This window comes from Rousettus aegyptiacus, unplaced genomic scaffold (genome assembly GCF_014176215.1).
Source record: "Rousettus aegyptiacus isolate mRouAeg1 unplaced genomic scaffold, mRouAeg1.p scaffold_m13_p_1, whole genome shotgun sequence".
Lineage (NCBI taxonomy): Eukaryota > Metazoa > Chordata > Mammalia > Chiroptera > Pteropodidae > Rousettus > Rousettus aegyptiacus.
The window spans coordinates 16,024,572-16,045,362 of NW_023416284.1; the positions used below are offsets into that span (position 1 = coordinate 16,024,572).

Sequence of the window (20,791 nt, forward strand, 5' to 3'; positions counted from 1 at the left end):
AAGGAAAAGCCTCCTCTGACCCAGAGATACCCTTCCCAATGCTGATCAATTACCCACACCGGTAATTGATCAGCTGTCTACACAGAGCCTTCCATATTCCCCTTCCACTTTCAAGAGCAGAAACCAAGCCTTGGCAGACCTTCTATTCCCAGCAGAAAGGTGATAACTGGTACATGGCACTCAGGACAAAAGTTTGAACAGATCATTGAGCAGTCTTTTGGGGGGTAGTGGGACGTGTTACACCAGGGGAGTGGGTAATCAAGGCAAGGAACCCCCACCAAAAATCCAGACACCTTTCGGTCAAAGAAGTCAGAGATCTGTTTCACTTGTCAAAACAGAGTTAATAATAAAGCCTGCCCTTGTAGGATTAGGCGCGATCTTTTATATAAAGACCTAACCCAGTTCCAGACTAGTAAAAAACTGATCAATGGAGAACAGAAAATGGGTATTTGGTCTATGCTCGAAAGCAGTCACAGGGATTCTTTGTACAGCATGCCTCATACAGCACTAGGGGAGGAACAACTACCTTACTAACAAATAGTAGGTGCAGAATAAATCGGTGAAGGAATGGACGTTCCCGGTAGATGCTTACTGATCTGGGTAACTGAATGACCAATTGGTCCTGGTCTCTGAGTAACTGACAGTCACCGGCTGGCTGTCAGAGAATGTTTCCTGGGATCTGACTGACGGCTGCCGGGTGGCCCAATGACTCGAGTTGACGGTCGGGCCCCTAAAGAAACTGCTGTGTTCGCTGTCAATCCAGGCCCTGACACGCTCGGACAGCCGCCGCTCGCCGCGCGCCGGCTGGATCCTTACTGTCCACGAGCCCGCGGGTACAGGCACCGGGCAGGACGTGCAAGGGTGGCGGCGGTCAGGTGCGGGCGCCAGCGTCCCTTCCTCCTCACGCTGGACTGGGCGCCCTCGACCACCGGCGACCGCGGCCCAGGAACGAGGTGCCGGCTTCTTTAAGGGAGATACCACCGCGCCAGCGGGGCAGGGGACGGCGTCTTCCCAGATGATCGCACCCAGCCCCGCGCCGCCGCCGCCTCGGCAACTGCACTGCCCGCAAATATGGCTCAGTGACTCTGACAAAAGGTGCAGCCACCCTCCCGGCGGGGCGGACGCCAGGCCTCCCAGCTTCGGCCGCGCCTCCCCGCGGGCCCGCCGAAGAGCTCCGTGTTTCGCACGCACCCTAGGCTCGTGCCGAAGAAGATGCGCCAGGCGTCCTACCCCAGAGACCCCCGCACACCTGCCCGCAGCTCGGTAGGTTGACAGGGGGAGGGGCGGCCGCGCTGGGCGCGCGCATCCCCCACCGCGCCCGGAGCTGCCGCAGCAGACCAGCCCCGGGGCCGCGGGCCTTGCGCGCCCTCTGCGGCTGGAGCACGACCGAGCCCCGAGAGTGGAGTGGCTTCCTCGCTCCGGGGCAGCGCCACCCCTGCGAGGAGGGACACGAGTGGTGCGTGCCGAAGCGCGCACACCTTCCGCGACTCCCGGCTCCTGGAAGCCAAGAAAGCGGAAGGCCGCCAGCGCGGAGCGCCATGCGCGCGCCCTGCAGAGACAGCGCCGGGCGTTCCGCCTCGCGCTACGGAAAGCCGGAGGGGGGCGGGGCCGCGAGGCGTAAGGGGGTGTGTCCGCGCACCACGGGGGCGCGCGCCGGCCGCTGACTGGAGGCCGCGGCGGCGGAGGCGCGAGCTGCCCGATAATGGCGGCCTGCAGAGCCCGTGAGAGGGAGAAGTGGCGGCGGCTACCCTGAGGTAAATCTGGCCCTTGGGTCTGGCAGAGAGGCCCTGCTGCAGAGCCGAAGGCCCTGCATGTACCTCCCTCCTCAGGGGGCCTGTCACAGACCTGTCAGCGCAGTCGTCCTGGGGAAGGCCTCACGCTCCTCAGACCTTCGGCCCGCACCCCTCGGGCCACCGGCCCCAGCTGCTGCCTCTGCCTTTAAGCCTGTGGCCTCCTCCTTAGGCCCCGGGCCTCAGCCGCCAGCCCCGAGGGGTCGGGGCAGCCACAGGACTGGCCCTTGGGGGTGCAGGGCCTGGGAAGGATCCCCTCCGGGTTTCGACTGTGCGCAGCTGAGGAGGGGGAGGGCCTGATACTTGGCCAATGAGCGGGGCCCTGAGTCGCCGCGTTGGGCAACACCTCTGCCCAGGACTGGCCTTCCCGGGCCCCAGCAGGTGTCCGGCCTGGCCGGCCCGCGTCCGAGCGCTGGATTAGCGCGGGCGTGGGGCCCCGGGAAACGCCGGCCTAAATCACGGAGGTTCGGGCAGGATGCTGTTTTGATCCCGGAACGCTAAGATTTCATTAACACCCTCCCTCCCCCTTATTCAGGTGCTCTTTCGTCTGGGGCTATGGGACAGCTGCAGAGACACGGGGCATTTTGAGATGGACAGTAATTGGCAATCCACAGAGAACGGAAAAGAAAGTCTCCTGTGTAGCTAGGGCAGAGGCTTCTGGGTCAGGAAATCAGGCAGTATGAAATACAGTAGGAATCCGAAGGGTGGGTGTCCAATCTGAGGAAGTAGGACTAGGAAGAAATCTCAGAATCTTTCATTTTCTTTATTAAATCGATCCTATGGACTTAAAGGAGCTGTTCCCAACTTTTCAGGCTCAAGGGTCAGTAGTTTTTTGTTTCCCCAAACAAAGAGAGCCCCTTGATACGTAGTAGGACAGTTTTTATTGGCAAAAAAAATGACCTAGATATAAACAGCTATTGTTAACAACAAAAAGGTAACCATATTCTAAGTAGCTTTATTTTTAAAGGAACATTTTCTCCACAAACTTTATTTCCGTTTAGTTTGCAAGAAGTAAGGAAGTAACATAAAAGGAACATATGCATTTTGACTGTTTACTTCTAAATAATAAAAGCAACTACACATTTTCAGTTCTATATGTGATCTGGTTCACTTTCAGTCCCTAAGCATGAGCCAGGTGTTTGTATTTCTGTGAAGGGTTTTGTTTTTGTTTTTGCTGTTTCATAACCTTTTATGTGTGTGTCAGCTTTAAGGATAAGTGGGAATTTTGTGTTTTTATGTGATCAGTAGGAATGTTGAATTTTTTGGTTTATTTTTAACAGTGACATTTTGAAGCAGTTTGTATAAGAGGCAGTGTAGTGTAGTGGTTAAAATTATAGATGTTGGAGCCAGGTGGCCTGATTTCAAATCCCAGGTCCACCAATTACTAGCTGTTTGATCTGGGCATGTTGCTTATACTTTCCATGCTTTAGTTTCCTCATGTATAAAATGACCATAATATCTACTTCATGACATTGTAATGAGTATTAAATGAATTTAGTATTATAAAGTGCTTGAAACAATTCCTGATACATGGTAAATTTTACATAAATGTTAGCTGCTTTACTGTTATTATTAGAATATTTAGATTTGCCCAAGGTACAGCAAATATCTTTCATGTACTACAAACAGCGAAACAGATGATAACTAAATCATGCATAAGAAGAAATACAAGCCAGTAGCTATGCTTGATTTGAACAGAGCATTTCGTTGATTTTTCCAGAAACCTTGACTTTGAAGATGGTGAGCAGCCAGCCAAAGTACGATCTAATACGGGAGGTAGGCCGAGGTAGCTACGGTGTTGTGTATGAAGCAGTCATCAGAAAGACCTCTGCACGGGTGGCAGTGAAGAAAATTCGATGCCATGCACCTGAGAATGTTGAACTAGCCCTGCGTGAATTCTGGGCACTAAGCAGTATCAAGAGCCAACATCCAAATGTGATTCACTTGGAGGAATGCATCCTGCAAAAAGATGGGATGGTGCAAAAGATGTCCCACGGCTCTAATTCTTCCCTTTATTTACAGGTATGTGTCATAGAATGGGATATAGAAATGATTTAAACACAACATTGGTGAGCAAGAAGAGGAATAAAAATCAGATGAACTACTTTTAAATGCAAGTGCTTATACAGTTAGGAGAATTGAGTAGATGTTTGCTTTAAAACAAGGTTTTATTTAAACCTGTGATGCAAATACCTAAAAATAACATAAGCCACCTGTTAGGCCATGATACTTGCCAATCTGCATAGGATTGGGGCAACATAGAAGCTAGAGAAGTGATCAAGACTAGAGTCTAATAAATTCACTTATTTGAAATTTTCTTTGGAACTGAAGACAGAAGAAAAGGAAACACTCCACAACCAACAGCAAAGCTCATAATTGGGCGTTTCTGTATAATTCACTGGTTCGAACATAAGTCTCTGCTGTTTTAGAAGGTTGTATGGTTTCTTAACCATACAATCCTGCTTAATTTTCACGAAGTATGTGGCTTAGCACCTGAATATTATTAACGTGCTAAAAACTAACGTTTGGGTTCCTACTTAGTTCTATGTTCTGTGCTAAGTACTTTAAAGGCAGTTGCTCAGAACAATCCTATGAGGAAAGTACTATTATTACCACCATTACAAATGAAGAAACTGAGGCTTAGAATAGATAATGAATTTATCCAGTCATGTAGCTAGCAAGTAGCAGAATTGGGAGCTAAACAGGACTGACAGCAAAACTTGTGCTTTCCTAGCCTCCAAATTACTCTTTTGCCTTCAAGTTACTCTTTTACAGACCTGGGAAAAGTATTAACATAGGAAAAAAGAAAAGTTTGGGTTTTTTAGGTTAGTTTCTGCCATAAATCAAAATCTCTAGTTCTATACTCACTAAAAAGAAACGATACTTAAGACATAGCTACTTAAAGGCCAGAGCAAAATCTCTTAAGTGCGGTCATTCTTGGAAAAGGAAACAACCTTCCATGAGCATGTCTAAATTCAGAATTTACCGTCAGGGTACAAAAGTCTGTTTTTAAAGCAACAAAAGCTTACATACTAGGAACAACAAAGAAAATTAACACATTAATCTGTGTTATTAGGAACCTACAAGTTTCATTGCGTGGTGAACAAATATCAATCTTGAAAATCTAATTTATATTGCAGTTTAACTTGCTATATCCTGAAGTTTTCTCTCCTAAGACTGAATATAAAACACAACCATTTTGTCCATCTGATTTGTTTACTTTTCTAAAAGTGCTTATTTTATAAATTGCACTGACAAAAAATATCAGAAACATTCTTACCACATTTCCTCTTATACGTGTATAGAACTTTGCTGAACTTTGCATTGAATTTTAGAGACTAAGATGCATAATCTTTTTTAGAAAGACATTTAAACATATGACTTACTGCTGGTGGTATGCTTGAGTTCCAGATCAAGCAATCTTTATGGTAACTAGGCATTAGCTAGTCTTTCAAGGCTTTATGTTATAAGTGCTTCCAGACTCAATTCAGTGATTTTCGAAAAATCTAAAGCACCCTTTTTGTTTAGTAACCTCTTTCATCTTTTAAAGCCTGATAGACCTGTGTTTTACTTGTGACGCTTTTTGCTAGGTATACGACCATTAATAAATAACCCAACTTTTCCCAGCGTCTGTATCTTCATATGTAAAATAGATATAATAATTTGTACCTTCCATAAAAGTTGTCAAAATTAAAGGTGATCCAGATATAATGCTTGGCATATAGGAAGTATTCAGTACTACTTAGCTCTATTAAAATTGTCTTTTCTATGGATTTGTTTAGTTAACTAGACATTCATTAACACATTTGGCAAGTGCCTTTTCTAAATTTACATCTAGTAAAGGCAGACAAATCTTTGGTGTGACCACAGAGTTCCTATGCATGGTTTTCTCCATTCTCTATACAATTTTTTTTTCCTCCCATGTTTTTCCAAATACTTCCTTATTGTCAGTTGGAATCATTAAATCAGTTCCTGACAGCTAAACACCTCACCTAGAAGAAAATGTGAAATAATTAACAGAGGACATAGTCTCAAGCACAGGAATTTAGTGGCCAATCTGCATATTGTGATAAGTGTTGTAAGTGAGAAGTGCAGGATGGTATAGGAGCATATAATAGGGAACCTGGTATAATCCTGGGATTCAAAAATTATGAACTGTTTCAACTAAAACTTGTAAGGTAAAGAGGAGTTAGACAGATAAAAATACTTCCCAGGCAGAAAGAACTGTACATACAGATGTCTTAAAGCAAAAAGCATGAAGCATTATAAGAATCAAAAGAAGTTAGTGAGACTGTAGTATACAGGGAGAGTTGTTTTAGACAAGGCTAGAAAGATCAACAAGAGTCAGCACACATCCCTTAGCCCCTGTTGAAGAGCTTATATTATATCCTAAGAGAGTGGAGAAGCTATTGAAGAATTCTAGGCAAGAAAACTCATGGCCGATGTCCTCTACATGTGAAAGTGAGCAGATTGGGCTCTATATTGCCATAGCTCTCAACCAGAGGCCCTCAAACTGTAGCCCTATGCTAGTTTTTGTATGGCCTAGATGCTTAAAATAGTTTTTACATTTTTTAAAGAGTTTAAAAGGGAAGAATATGGAACAGAGAGACCCTGTGTGTCTTGTCAACCCAAAAATATGTGGCTCTGGCCTTACTCTAAACCAGGGGGTACCATCGGTGGCCTGTTAGGAACCAGGCCACACAGCAGGAAGTGAGCTGTGGCCTAGGGAAGCGTCATCTGCATTTGCAGCCTCCCCAGCACTAGCATCACCACCTCAGCTCCACCTTAGATCATCAGGCATTAGATTCTCATAAGAGCACCAGTCCCTCATGCCAAAAAGCTTGGGGACCACTGCTCTAAACCATTATTGAATGCTGGGACTACATTAGTCAAAGCTATTTAGGAAGTTTGCTTTTGAGAGTAAAGACAAAAAAGAGGAAATAAAGAGTAATGGTACTGGTGTTAATCTCAGCATATTTAGTAACAGTGTACCTGGTAAATGAATGATCCATACCTTTCTAATCTTTCATTTTCTGCCTCACCGGCAAATACATACAACAAGGAAAATGCATGCAAAAAAGATATCTGCAAACTGTTGCAATTATTGCTGTTTACCATTGGGGAAGAGGGCATAGAGAGGTGTTCTTTGCTTCTGCCCGCCAAAACGACAAGAGGAAGTACCAGTAGATTTTTAATGTAAAATTAGCAGTTCACTCATCCTTTAACGACTCTTCGGCTTCCCTGACTTTCTATTAAACCCATGAGTTTGAAGAGGACATTATAGGACAAATGCTTTCAAAGCATTATATGCCTGTATTTTAGAGTGGTATAGTTCATGTTCAGAGAAGTAATTAATATTTATGAACTTCAGGTAATAGAGTTATAATTAGATAATGATAACAAGCAAAACATTGATTTCTAGATTTTTAGCTTGTGTCAAAGAAATATACAAACTCAAATTTTGAATTTATATCAAAATGCAAATATGATTTTTATAAATTGATTTTCAGAAGCTATCCATTGATAGAGATAGCCAACATATTTGCCTTCTGCCTACAGAAGTATGGGAAGTAATAATGTCAGGTTTTTTTTTTTTAATCAGCAACTATAGGAGCACTTTATTTCTATAATAACTAGTTGTCCCATGTTCATTTTTCTCTCAATTTCACAGACTGTGTTGATAGTATGTGTGAAATGAGCAAGAATACTTCATGCAGTTTCATTTAATAGAATTTTGTAATTGATATTTATATTCCAGCTGGCAGTCTCCTAGATCTAGCTGTTGAAACTTTGATCTTTTCATGAAGCTGTTAGCTAAGTGGGTAGAGTTCAGCTCCATTGACACATGTAGAAAACATACAGCCAGTTGGACACTTTTCAAAGTAAAGCTATTTTTAAATAAGTTTTTACCTCTTGACTCAGAGATTTAGTGTATACCAATGAGGGACAAAGTGACAGTTTGAAGTAGTGAAGTTTAAAATAAAATGCACACATGAAAGCATTGACCAAATAAAATATTCTTGGAATTTCCACTTAAAATTGGAGACTAACTTAACCAGTTACTTTTTTTCTATAGCTGAATTGTATAAACTGTGCAAATGATTATAATATGATTTTTCCCTTCTTATAGCTTGTAGAGACTTCATTAAAAGGAGAAATTGCCTTTGATCCCAGAAGCGCCTATTACTTGTGGTTTGTGATGGATTTTTGTGACGGAGGAGATATGAATGAGTATCTGTTGTCCAGGAAACCTAATCGTAAAACTAACACCAGCTTCATGCTTCAGCTGAGCAGTGCCCTAGCTTTCTTGCATAAAAACCAGATCATCCACCGAGATCTTAAACCTGATAACATCTTGATTTCTCAAAGCAGATTGGATACCAGTGACTTGGAACCTACACTGAAAGTGGCTGATTTTGGTCTGAGTAAAGTTTGTTCAGCCTCTGGGCAGAACCCAGAAGAACCTGTCAGTGTAAACAAGTGTTTCCTTTCCACAGCTTGTGGAACAGATTTCTACATGGCTCCTGAAGTGTGGGAGGGACACTACACAGCAAAAGCTGACATCTTTGCTCTGGGGATTATCATCTGGGCAATGCTGGAAAGGATCACATTCATAGACACAGAGACAAAGAAGGAACTCTTGGGGAGTTATGTAAAACAAGGAACTGAGATTGTGCCTGTTGGGGAGGCGCTTCTGGAAAATCCCAAAATGGAACTTCTCATTCCTGTGAAGAAAAAGTCTATGAATGGGCGAATGAAACAACTGATTAAGGAAATGCTGGCTGCAAACCCTCAGGATCGTCCAGATGCTTTTGAACTAGAACTCAGATTAGTACAAATTGCATTTAAAGATAGCAGCTGGGAAACGTGACACATACTATTTGCAAACATCTTGGATGGTATGCTGCTTCTCTTTTAACAGTGATGCAACATAATGTGGCTGAAAAGGAATATAAAAAGCTAAACTCCACCTTCTAAGGGTTTAGAGTTTATTGTGGGGTGTTTTTTTTTTCCTCATTTTTTCTTAAGTCCAAGCTGGCCATTTTGTTAGTATGTTTTAAATGTATATTACCAATGTGGGTGTAAATTTCTTAAAAATGATCATTGGTAGAAGTTTGGCAGGAAAATAAGAGCCAAGAAGAGAGTTCAGTTTTCTGGAAATATGTCTCTACGTATTTTAGACATTCCTTGTCAGTATTAGGAATTTCCATGGAAGAAGAGGTCTGCGTGCTGGTAATGCAACCTTCGAAGCTTTGTAAAGGAAACATATATGTATATATTTATGTATATGTAAGTATGTGAATGTGTGCATTTTGCATTCCGTATGAAGAAAATGCCACTTCTGTTTAAATTATTTAATGTAGGTTTGGGTTTTTGAGAATTGCTGGTGAGATCAGTGATGAAAAATAAAAGAACCTTCTCATCTTTTACCCTGTCCTTCCCTGTAATAAAATCATACTACCTTTTTTTTTTTTTTTTTTTTTTTTTTGGTAATATTATACAGCTTTTTTTTTAAAGGCATCATTTTGGAGAGTCTAAAATAATCTGATTAAACATAAATGAAATTAAGTGATTCAAAGCTGCTGAAGTATGTTTGAGCTCTCCAGTGCCCTATAGCTGCAAGTGTAGAATTAGCCATGCATTTGTGTGGTAGCAGGTTGGCAAGGACCTTGATGTTTCAGTCATACCTGTTTTAGGTAACCAAGTATTCAATTAACCAATCAAACCACTGCATTGGGACATGTCTGCACTTGAGCATCTGCAATCTGATACAAATCTGAACACAGGATTCTTCTGTTTCTGAAAACTTTGATATATTTGTGTGTGTACTATAGTACTTGATATATTAATTTTTTTATTTTAAGACTTTGTCTAAGCCTCAACATGAAGAAACCAAATGAGCTCTCTCCCCTCATATTCCCTGTCCTAATAGGGTCTCTTGTTTCATCACTGGAATTCCATTCATTTTGGCACTAATGCTGTTTTGTCTAATTTGACACAGTAATGGTAGTGATATGGTTAAATGTTGACCACCATTTCCTAAAGTGGAAGATAATACCTATACAGTTTGGCAAATGGATAATATATTGTGGCATCAACTATATCAAGTAGAAAAGTTATAGATGTTATACGATCACTTGCTATGGTCCATGTCAAAACCACTAGACTATTATTATTCTTGAAGTCAGTTTGATTTTAACCCTTCATGGTTGTTTCCAGTTTGTTTTTCTGTAAATGCAGTTAAAATCTAAGGAAAGAAGGTTTCCCTAAAAACAGAACATTAGCCTTTAAGGTTAGACTTTAAAATAACTATATCTAGTTTAATCTTTATAAAGCACTGGAATCTTTGGTTAAAAGTGAAAAAAAATAGAATATAGAAATAATAGTTTGCATAGTCTAAACTTTATTGAACTTCCACGACTTTTGGAATATTGCCATCATAATTTTTCCTCAAAATGTGTTCAGGGGACTATAGAAGGTGAAAAAGCACAAAGAAATTGGAGTACATTAAATTTCTGAACTATATGTTACTTGATCCAGAAGTTTAAAACTTGGACTGAAAGGTTTTATTGAAATAAAGCCTTTTAAAATGAAAAAAAAAACAAAAAACAAAAAAACTTTAAACATCACTTTCAAGATAAGTTAAAGGTAGAACAGTATACTGGAACCTCAGAGTAATTAACCCTCTGGATCACCAAATTAGTATAACATGTATCTGACTAAGGGGATTGAGTTATTGGAAGTAAAGAGCATCATTATAATGTCTGTCAATAATATGGTGGAGATTGTGATGATTCAGGTGATGGTATGCTAGTACTTCACTTGTTCTTCAAATATCTATGTGCTTGGAGCCATGGTTTCCTAAGTACATAGTTTTCTGTTCTTCATTTAAAAGAGTTGACTATTATCGTTTATTTTGAAAGATTTTACCTATGAAAGGGAATTCTTTCTTTTCATTGGTGGTAAAGGTATGAGGTGATCAGAAAGTTTCTTCTGGAATTTTCTCAAGTCTTTGTATTCTAAAATAGCCTATGATACCAAGCAAAATGATAGTAAATTCTTTGTCTATTTGTTCTTTCAGTCAGGAGGTATTTATTAAGTACCTACTATGTGCTCAGCACTAAAGGTCAGTTGATAAAATGACAATTTTAAAATGGCATATAGCCACAGGTCTTTTCCAGGCAAGGGTGAGAAATAAAAGGTGATTAGCAATACTTGAAAATTCCTGGACATTTGCTAGAAGAAAAATTAAAGCAATGATTCATGTACAGTGCTTTGCCCATAATAGGTACTCAATAAGTAATTATTCTTCATAGAGTCTCTTGCCATGGGTAATAGTGTTTTATGAAATTTGTCTTAATTGAAAAAAGACCAAATATTTCAAATAAGCTTATAGGCAGCTGTGGCCAGTTAAAATATGGGATTGTACAGTTAGTTCCTAGAATGTTATTTTGCACTAGTTGTCACTTAGAAAGATGGGGTTCCTGTAGATTTTTTGGTGCTAAGGGATACTTTGTCATTATGATGAAGTAAGTGTTAAGTGTCAGATAAATAGCACACTGAATAGTTCTTTCTGCTGGTCTGTTTTTTCCTCTTTGTTGTTGTTTTTAATTGTAAAATGTTTATCAGACTATTGTAGCAGCTACAAAATAATTCACCAGCATGACAAAATGGTCAAAAAATGTCATCAGCACTTCAAAAATGAAAGCAACTTTTGAAATTTTCTTTTAAAATTGTCAAATATATTTTATGAAGAATTTATAAAAGGGGGAAATGATTGTAATTTATTGTTCATGACTGTTTTTTTAAAAATAAAGTGAGTTTCAACAACAAAAAAACCTGAAATTTTACATTATTGCTTTGGTGGCTCTGAGTAGTTCTGTAGTGTTTTACTTCATGAACGTAATAGAGGATATTAACATTTTAATGTCACTTTCAGCCTTATCACACTTTCTCTAATTTGCTGTTATAATTTGCTATTGCTGAGGAAAAGATGATTGAATTATAGGAGTTTTTTTTAGCATTTCAAGTTCTCTAAAATTTTAATGCTTACTATCTTGTGATATTTGTCAGAACTTGTATTGCCTGAAATAATTGTTTTTTTTTTTTCATTTGTCCTTCTATCAAACTGAAAATGTATTCCAAAATCAGAAGCAAAGAGGAGGCAGTTTTTCAGTCCATAACTTGAGACCATGGTTTCTTTTCTGTAAAGTAATCTGGCCCACTTTTTTCTTTCCTTTATAGGTTTTACTATGTACGTCTTCTCCATAAGGAACTTCTCCTTTGCAGTTTATGTAGTGCCTTCACATGGCTTTTGCATACCTTTTCAATGAGTTTTACTTAAAGGCTGATTTCTTGAGGAACTTTTTTAGTAATAACATCAGTTAGTGAGGTAATGGTTTTACCCTAACCCAGGGTTTTAGCGCCTGATCTCTGACTTCAGCTGGAGTTTTCTCTAACACCAAAGCTTTATCTTTCTCACTAAAGTAATGACACTTAGTTGTTTTGGTCTTTTCTTTAAATTCAAACATTGCTCTCTTGGTCGACCAATCGTAGATGTCCGCTAAAGTGCAGCGTAATGATAGACAGTTGGTTTGTGGTTAGATACTAACTCCTACTTTGAAAAAACTAACTGGCCACACCTTGTGAAGGCAAAGTGCGTCTTTTAAAGGCAGTACTTTCCCTTTTGCAATGATTTTTCATTGGTTAGAAGGGAATTGTTTAAAAAAAAAAAAAAAAAAAAAAAAGATGCTTGGGTTTTTGTTTGGCTTCATGCTTTCGTTTCCTGTTCAGCCCTGGTATTTCAAACTTTCCTTGTCCTGAGCAGAAGTTAGGCAACTTAATATTACCAAAGGCATCATGGCTTAGCAGCAGAGGCACAGGTTTTTGTGTAGCAGATCTCATATTGAATAGCAGCTTTTGCAAACGCCTACACAATGTGTGCCATTGGGCAAGTCACTTCATTTTGAGCTTCAGTTCCCCTTTCTGTAAAATGGAGATGATATTTACATTTCAGGGATTTTATAAGGATCAGAGCTAATACATGTGGACATGAGAAATATGCAAACCTGTAGAGAATTTTTATAAGTTTATTTCAGCCAAACTGATGGCCTATGCTGGGGAGCAAGATCTTAAACCTCTGGAGAATAAGTTTTGCAGCTTCTTTTATGCATTTGAAATTAATGAGGGGATGTAAAGAATGGAGAAAGCAAGGCAGAGATTGGATTCTGGGATAGTTAACAGGAATATGTGCTCTCTTGAGTGTTAATACCCACTTCAAGGGGTATTACTTCTGGCATTTTAAAGGTGTGTTAACCTAGATGTATAAGAACAATGGACAGGGCTGGCTTAAAACCTTTCAGTGAAGAAGTTACAGGCCTGGGGTATGGCTACACCATAATCTGCCCAGTCAGGAATTTATGACCCGATCGCCCTGTGAGGTTACTTTCTTTTGAACCCCTTTTTTTCATCCACACACATAAAGTACCTGACATAATACTCAGCACATTAAGTTCTCAAATGGTAGCCATGTTTGTTATTGTGTTCTGATTTTGACAATATGTTGAATGAAGAAATGGATTCCCAATGAGCCTGTCTTCAGTTGTAGCTTTGACTCTCTCTTTTGAGAGAAGCTGATGAAGGCATTACATCCTCTCCTCAGGAAAATGTATGCCTATAATTTCAGGGGATTTATGGAAGCCCACATGGACCCCAAATTAAGGAACCCTGAATTATAGGCCCCATTGAATCCCTCTGTGCTAAATAAAGCTTCCAAGTCAAAAGTGGGCCATGTACAAGGAGACTTCTAGGGTACTTGTTTTGTTTCTTGATCTAAGTGCTGGTTAGACAGGTGAATTTATATTATGAAAATTCATCGACCTGCACTTAAAATTTGTATACTTTTCTCTAGGTATTTATACTTTAGTAAAATTTCATTTTTAAAAAAACTATGCATTGGAGATGAAGACTATCATGACAGCTATTGTCAGAGGCAGAGGGAAAAGACACAGACTTTGAAATGAGACACTATCTGTTATTAGTTGTGTGACTTTCATGAGTTCTTTCCACTTTAACAATCTTCTTAGTCCAGTTTCCTTTCTTCTTTCTATTTGCTGGTAACATAATTGATAATAATTCAGAATGTTTTCTGTCTTTCTGAATTAGACTACCATGCCTAGAAATTTAGATAGGACTAATATGTACCAAATATTAGAATGACATAACATTTCTCATAACTTCGGGTAGAAGGCAGGGAGAGTGTTCACTAGTGTGATTTGAGAGATGACAGTAAAAGAATAGCGGTAAGGGGGAGGGAGACGAGCACTGGCAACAATGGCTGAAACTCTGATAAGAATAGAATTAGACTGCAGTGGTTCTCAACTCCGGCTGCACATTGGAATTTTAAACTGGGAGTTTAAAAAAAAAAAAAAAACTGATGACTTCTGCTTCTGGCCATTATGGAGTAACAGGGCCTAGATTTATCTTCCTGCCTTAAACAACGAAAATGCCAGACATTGGACAACGAGCAGTGCAAGACAGTAATCCCTGGGAGAAGGAAATCAAATGAGGTGAGCCCTATGGTTGTCCCAGCTTACTTCCTGTAGGGAATCTTTAGGCTTCCCAACAGAGATGGGGTGCCTAACCCAAGTCTAGCAATCTCCCTGAATTGAGGAGACAATTCAGAGTTCAGGGAGGCCAAGCCAGCTAGAATTCATGGGGCAGAATATCACAAAGAGAGAGAGACAGGCAAAGACAAAGACAGAAAGAAGGAAAGACACAGAAAGAGAGAGAGAAACAAAGAGCTCTAGATATTTTCAGAGAGTTTTGTTCAAGACATTAGCTGAACACTAATCAGTACATGCTTGTAAGGAAACTACCTGAAAGCAGGAAAGACCCTCTGAAAAGATCAGGCAGAACAACTCTCAGAGATCACACGGGGCCAGTAATAATTGATATTGTGGAAATAGAATATCAGAATATCAATTCCGGAATGGAAAGACCTAATACATCAGTAGTGAGCCCAAATTAGTCCTAGACGAAAGGCTAGTCTAGACCTATATAACATACTTAAAAGTAAGTCTTGAAAGGATAATTTTTTTTTCTAAGTAACTTAATGTGCCAGAACAAGGCTCAAAATTATTTAAAGGAGCACAAAAAATTCCAGTCCTAACAACGTAAAGTTCATAATGTCTGCCATGAAGTTAAAAAGTATTAGGCATACGATGAAGCAGAATAATACAACTCATGATGAATAAAAACCAACAGAAACGGACCTCAGAAATAACAGATGATAGAATAGTATACAAAGATGTTAAATACACTTCATTTGTATATTTGAAGGTAAAGGAAAGCAGGAGCGTGGCTAGGAGAGAAGATGCGTTGTACTAAATGTAAAACAACGATAACAATTTTAAACCCGAAAGACATTCCAAAATGAACTTTTTGGACGTGATAAGAAACATAAACAGAAATTCGACACTATAGAAGAAAAGATTAGGGACCTCGAAGACATATCAATAGAGGCTATGCGAAATGAAACAGAGAAAATGAGACTGGAAAAAAATGAACACAGCATTCATGAGACACCCAGTGGCCTGTGCATAGCTGGAGTCCCGGAAGGAGAGGGGAGAGCTATATCTGAAGAAAAAAACAGCCAAATTTTCCACAAAATTTGATGAAAATTATAAATGCATAGGTCCAAGAAGCTCAACAAGTTCAAGAACAAGAAAACTACACCGAAGTATATCAATTATTTTAAATCAGTGATAAAAGAAAATATTAAATGGAGACAGATGAAAAAAGACACGTTACATACAGAGGAAATGGATTTTCAATGACAGTAGATTTGCTGGAAATAATGTAGCCAAGACTACAGTGGAACATCTTTTAAATAGTTAGAGAAAAAAACAGTCAATCTAGAATTGAAAAATTTTTTGTTTTAAATCAGGAAATAAAGACCATTTTGGAAGTACAAAAGCTGGAAGAATTCATCACCAAAAGCCTAGCACTACAAGAATATTAAAAGAATTCATCAGGGAGAAGGAAATGATAACAGATAGATCTGGGTCTACACAAAGGAATCAAGAGCACCGAAAATGGTAAATATGTGTTAAATATAAAATACTTTTTTTCTTACTTTAAAAATCTCTTTAAAAGAGAGAAAATAAAAACAATATATTGTGAGGCTTATAATAAATGTAAAATTAAGTTTAGGACAACAATAACACAAAGGCCAGAAGAATTCTTAAACTGTACATGAAGTGGTTTAATATTATTTAAAAGAGATTAGAATAAATGAAAGATATATACTATAAACCCTAAAGCAGCTACCAAAAATAAAAACAACACGAAAAGAGATATAGCTAATAATCCAAAAAAGAGGGTAAAATGGAATCCAAGAATACTCAATCCCAAATAAGTCAGGAAAAACCCAAATGAGACAAATAGCAACATGTCAGATTTAACAATGTGATTTATAGCAGAGGCTTTGGGAAACACATCATTTCCAACGTCTGGAGGAAGTGGAAATTGAAGGTCAGCCATGCAGACAGTCCGTGATTGAGCCCACATTCAAACTCTGGTCCCAAAGTCTCAGGCAAACCTCCCTGCTTGGCATACTCTTTGAATATTGTCAACGCAGGAAGGGTTAATGTGTCTTTGAGGACAAGGCAGAAGCTAAGTATTTGGAACTCCCCCAGACTACACCCTATGTGTCTCTGCCTTTGCTTATAATTCTCGTGGGTTTGGTTCTGATTTGTATCCTTTTGCTATAATAAAACTATAATCATAAATACAGTAAGTCCTCACTTAATGTCTTCTATAGGGTCTTGAATACTGCAACTATAAGGGAAACAACTTCCAACAAAACCAATTCTACAATAGGCTAATTGATATAAACAAGAGTTAAGTTCCTATGGCATATTTCTAATCATAAAAATATCACCAAACTTCTAAATAAAGATCCAACACACTTCTAATATTAAATATTGAAATCAATGTGAGCTATGCCTACATTTTAGAAAGATGTACCCATTCACCTCACATACACAGCTTTGGGATGGGGGAGGAAACTGGAGTCCCCAGAGAAAATCCATGCAGACATGGGGAGAACGTGCAAATTCCACACAGCGAAGAATCAATTTTTTTTTTCAATGAAACAACATTGAAAGAAACGACACTATTCAAGGGCCAGCTCTACAGCTTTTTCCTGTGTTCTGTGTGTCTTTGCAGCGAATTACTGAACCTGAGAGTGGTTGCGTTACGGGAACTTCTAAATTCATAGCTGGCTCTTTCGAAGTGAGGGCGGCCCTGGGCATCTCTGAAGTTGCCTTAGTGTCTAGAATGAGGACAGTCTTAACAGAGTGTTCCCCTAGACTGTGCAGTTTGCCTCAACTCTCAGCAATAAAAACATACAAATTATTGATAAATGCATCGTCGATGATACCGTAAAAGAAAACCAGCCTCCTCCCAAAAAAGTACATTAGGTATGGTTTCATTAACATAAAAATCTAGAATATGACAGAAAGCAGATCGGTGGTTGCCTGGAGGCGGAGTGGTGTACGTGGTGAGAAAACAGACTAACAAGGAGCACAAGGAAACCCTTGGGGACAATGGACATGTTCATGGGTTTCACACTTAGATCAGAATTCGTCAGACTATATACTTAAACCTATGCACTTTACATCGATTACACCTCAATAAGGCCATTTAAAAATTTAAAAAACAGGCCAAGGGTCCATCTCATGCTAAGTGAGAATTTCAGTAGGTAAAACCCTAACATTAATATTTTTACATATTAGTGATTCTAAGTTGAAAACAGAGTAAAAATATTATAATTGAAACAGCATTGGTCAGGCTGTGGAAAAGGTAGAACAGATTATAGTATAGTATCTTTTAGATTTGCTTACCTCCTACCAACCAGTAGCACAGGCCACATTTTAGCACCTGACCCTAACTCAAGACCCTGTCTTCACCCTCAGACTCCTACCTCATGTTAGAACTTAGCCTTTTCTTTTTTTAGGCAAAGGTACCCTTGGTTGACCTCACAGATTGCAAGAACCTTGTCAGCTCACAATCCCTTATTTTTTATTTTCTGTGCCTATAGCACCTGGTCTCTCTAGATGGTCTCCCATCCAAGTACTAACCAGGCCCAACCCTGCTTAGCTTCCGAGATCAGATGGGATCTGGCTTGTTCAGTGTGCCATGGCCATAGTTGAATTTAGTCATTTCTAAGAGGCAGAAAAAAGATGCAATGCATTTAATCAGGGGTCCCCAAGCCCTGGTCTGCAGACCAACTGGTTCAGTCCAAGGTCTGTTAGGAACCAGGCCACACAGCAGGAAGTGAGCGATGGGCCAGCAAGCGAAGCTTCATCTATATTTGCGGCCGCTCCCTAGCACTAGCATCACCGCCTCAGCTCTGTCTCAGCTCATCAGGCATTAGATTCTCATAGGAGCACTGGTCCCTGGTGCCAAAAAGCTTGGGGACTGCTGCATTAAATCACTTTCAGGTATTTTACTCTAGAGCAGGGCTTCCTAAGCAAGAATTCAACAAAGGAATCCAGGATTGTTAGTAGACCTACTAGAATTATAAGTAAATGCATTTTTCCATAACTTTCAGCAGATTCTTAAAAAGTTCCAAAAGTCCTTTGAACCATTATTTCCACTATTTTAAGAACCACTATTTTAGTCGCATAAGGAATCACTGCATGAAAATTCTGGATGCAGGGTCAATGGGGTGGACATTAAAAGGAAAAGAATGGACACCAAAGGGGTTGGAAAGCTAAGTCATATATTGGCCCAAGGCAGACTGAAGTTCACTGGTTGTCTCCTGGGTGGTACCCATTCTTGTATAGGTCCACATGTCAGAACACAACTACCTGTGTCTACAGGGGCTCTGGTCCTTCCCCAGCTGGCTCACAAACTAACCGGCCTGCTCCAGAGGCTTGACTTGGCCCTGTGTCTTCCACTGTAGCAGATAGGATTTCCTGAAGCTAATAAGAGATTTGGTGGCCAGAAACCCCTCTAATCATATCAATACCAGTGGATGGGGGAGGACACTTGGTTATTCCTCTCTGTCCCAAAAGAATGTCAGTACTTTCTGGGTTATAATGGGCTGTGCAGAAGAAAGCATTCTTTGGTATTAAATTATGTGTTTATCCCACGTAAGGTCTACCTTTTATCCAAGGCCTAGTCCTTAGAGGAGAAATTTCCTGACTTCAGGATTTCTTTCAAGGACATAGACCAAAAGAGTGATGTCAATAGAGTGATGTCTTTGGTCTTCACATAATTAATCACTGTCACTATATGATTACATATATGTGAATACATATATGATTACTATACAGGAGAGAATAGTAGTAACAGCTAAAATGTCTCAGGCAGTTACTATATGCCAGACATTACTTTAAGTGCTTCACATGTATTGATTCATATCATCCCCTAGTACCCGGCATGGTATGTATCACTCTTTACCACTTAACAGGTAAAGAAACAGAGGCACAGAGAGGGGTCGATAACCTGCTCAAGGTCAACAGTTAGTTCAGGTTCTGAACACAGGCTACTTTGGCCTGAAAGCCCATGATCTTAATAACTTCTCTACACTGCTCAAATGGTGGCAAGCTCAGAATTAAAGAGAGATCATGGAGGTACCCAGATGGACTGTCGTGAGACTATATGTCAGAGAAAAAAGATTGGATAAATACAGTGAGTTCGGATTATGAAGAAGGGTCTTTGAAGACAGGCAGAGGAATCTGAACTTATAATCAACACTAAAAATCGCATGTGCCTTTTTGTTACACTTCTTAGCACTATAATATACAGAGGATTCTTAATGTAAAGTGATCGATCTCAGAGTATCCCAAATCCTGAAATTTTAGTGTATTTGTATTGGTGCACATGTCTCTGGAGACAGACTCTGGAAGTTTCATTGGATTTTTAAGGGAGTCCTTGTCCTCCACGCATTCCTAGCTTTGGGAGAGTGGACACCAATAGCATAAGTCGGTGTAACCTTGGGTAAAACCCAGAGCCTATGTTTTTTCCTCTGTAAAATAGGAATAATGTCATAAGACAAATAAATGTGAAGTATGATGATGAAATCCATATTTTAAAATTTTTTCCTGTTGCCAACAATAAGATGAATTAGATACCTGAGTGACCCTTCTGATGAAAAAAAATTAAATGTTATATAAAGGGTTTTTTTTTTTATTCTTCTTTTACTATGTTGCTGAGTAGCCATGAAAGTAAGAAATATGCCAAAGCCCAGAATGAAGTGAAACCAGCAACTGTGGAGAGAGAAAAGTAAATGCCTAAATTGTCTTTAACCGTCAAGATAAACTCTGGAGACCATAACATCGTCCTTTCATGTCTGCATAGAATATGTGGGAGACAGCAGAGAAATCTCAGGGCCTCTCCAAGGTGGGAATTGTAGTAGGAGATCCTAACGGGTAATAACTGTACTCTGGTGCAGAGCACTCTGGTCCCTGGGAAGGGGAAAATAAAATTCTGCTTTAAGAATTTACAATTTACAAGCTAGCTCTCTCATGAAGTCTGAAGACAAGTCACAATACTTATGTAATCCTAAAATCGTCAAGCTGAGAATTTAATTTAAAGTGGCACATGTTGGTAGTACTAGCACATTTTGACAAATAAATGTACATTGTCTCTGAAGGAACTCAATGTCGACACAGGCTTCGAATAATTCCCACACATTTCTAAGCAAGTAGGAGCAGCTCATGGTAAAAAATAACCAAACACACACGATAACAAGGCACCACGAAGGAGAACAAGTAGAATCGAGAGAGACAGAAATAGACTTTCAACAATATTGGAATTAGCAGACACAAGATATAAAATAACCCTGTTTAATATGTTTAAGTAAGTGAAACTTGATTCTATGTGGGAGCTAGTAAATTTGAAAAAGAATCGAATACAGTTTCTGAAAATGAAAATATATGCTAATTGAATGGAAAACTCAGTAGACAGACTAATCATTAGGTTAGAAT

General features: G+C 39.6%; 1 protein-coding gene and 1 pseudogene across 1 annotated transcript; one reads left to right on the forward strand and one right to left on the reverse strand.

Annotated features, from left to right (window-relative positions):
• The first annotated feature begins 1,622 nt into the window (after positions 1–1,622).
• On the forward strand, positions 1,623–10,415 carry PDIK1L (PDLIM1 interacting kinase 1 like). Its single transcript, XM_016129838.2, has 3 exons — positions 1,623–1,754; positions 3,511–3,812; positions 7,921–10,415. Exons 2-3 carry the CDS (start codon positions 3,528–3,530, stop codon positions 8,659–8,661), a joined length of 1,026 nt encoding a protein of 341 aa, XP_015985324.1. The 5' UTR covers positions 1,623–1,754; positions 3,511–3,527; the 3' UTR covers positions 8,662–10,415.
• A 7,471-nt stretch (positions 10,416–17,886) lies between these two features.
• Positions 17,887–18,005, reverse strand: LOC118604779 (annotated as a pseudogene).
• Positions 18,006–20,791: the final 2,786 nt, after the last annotated feature.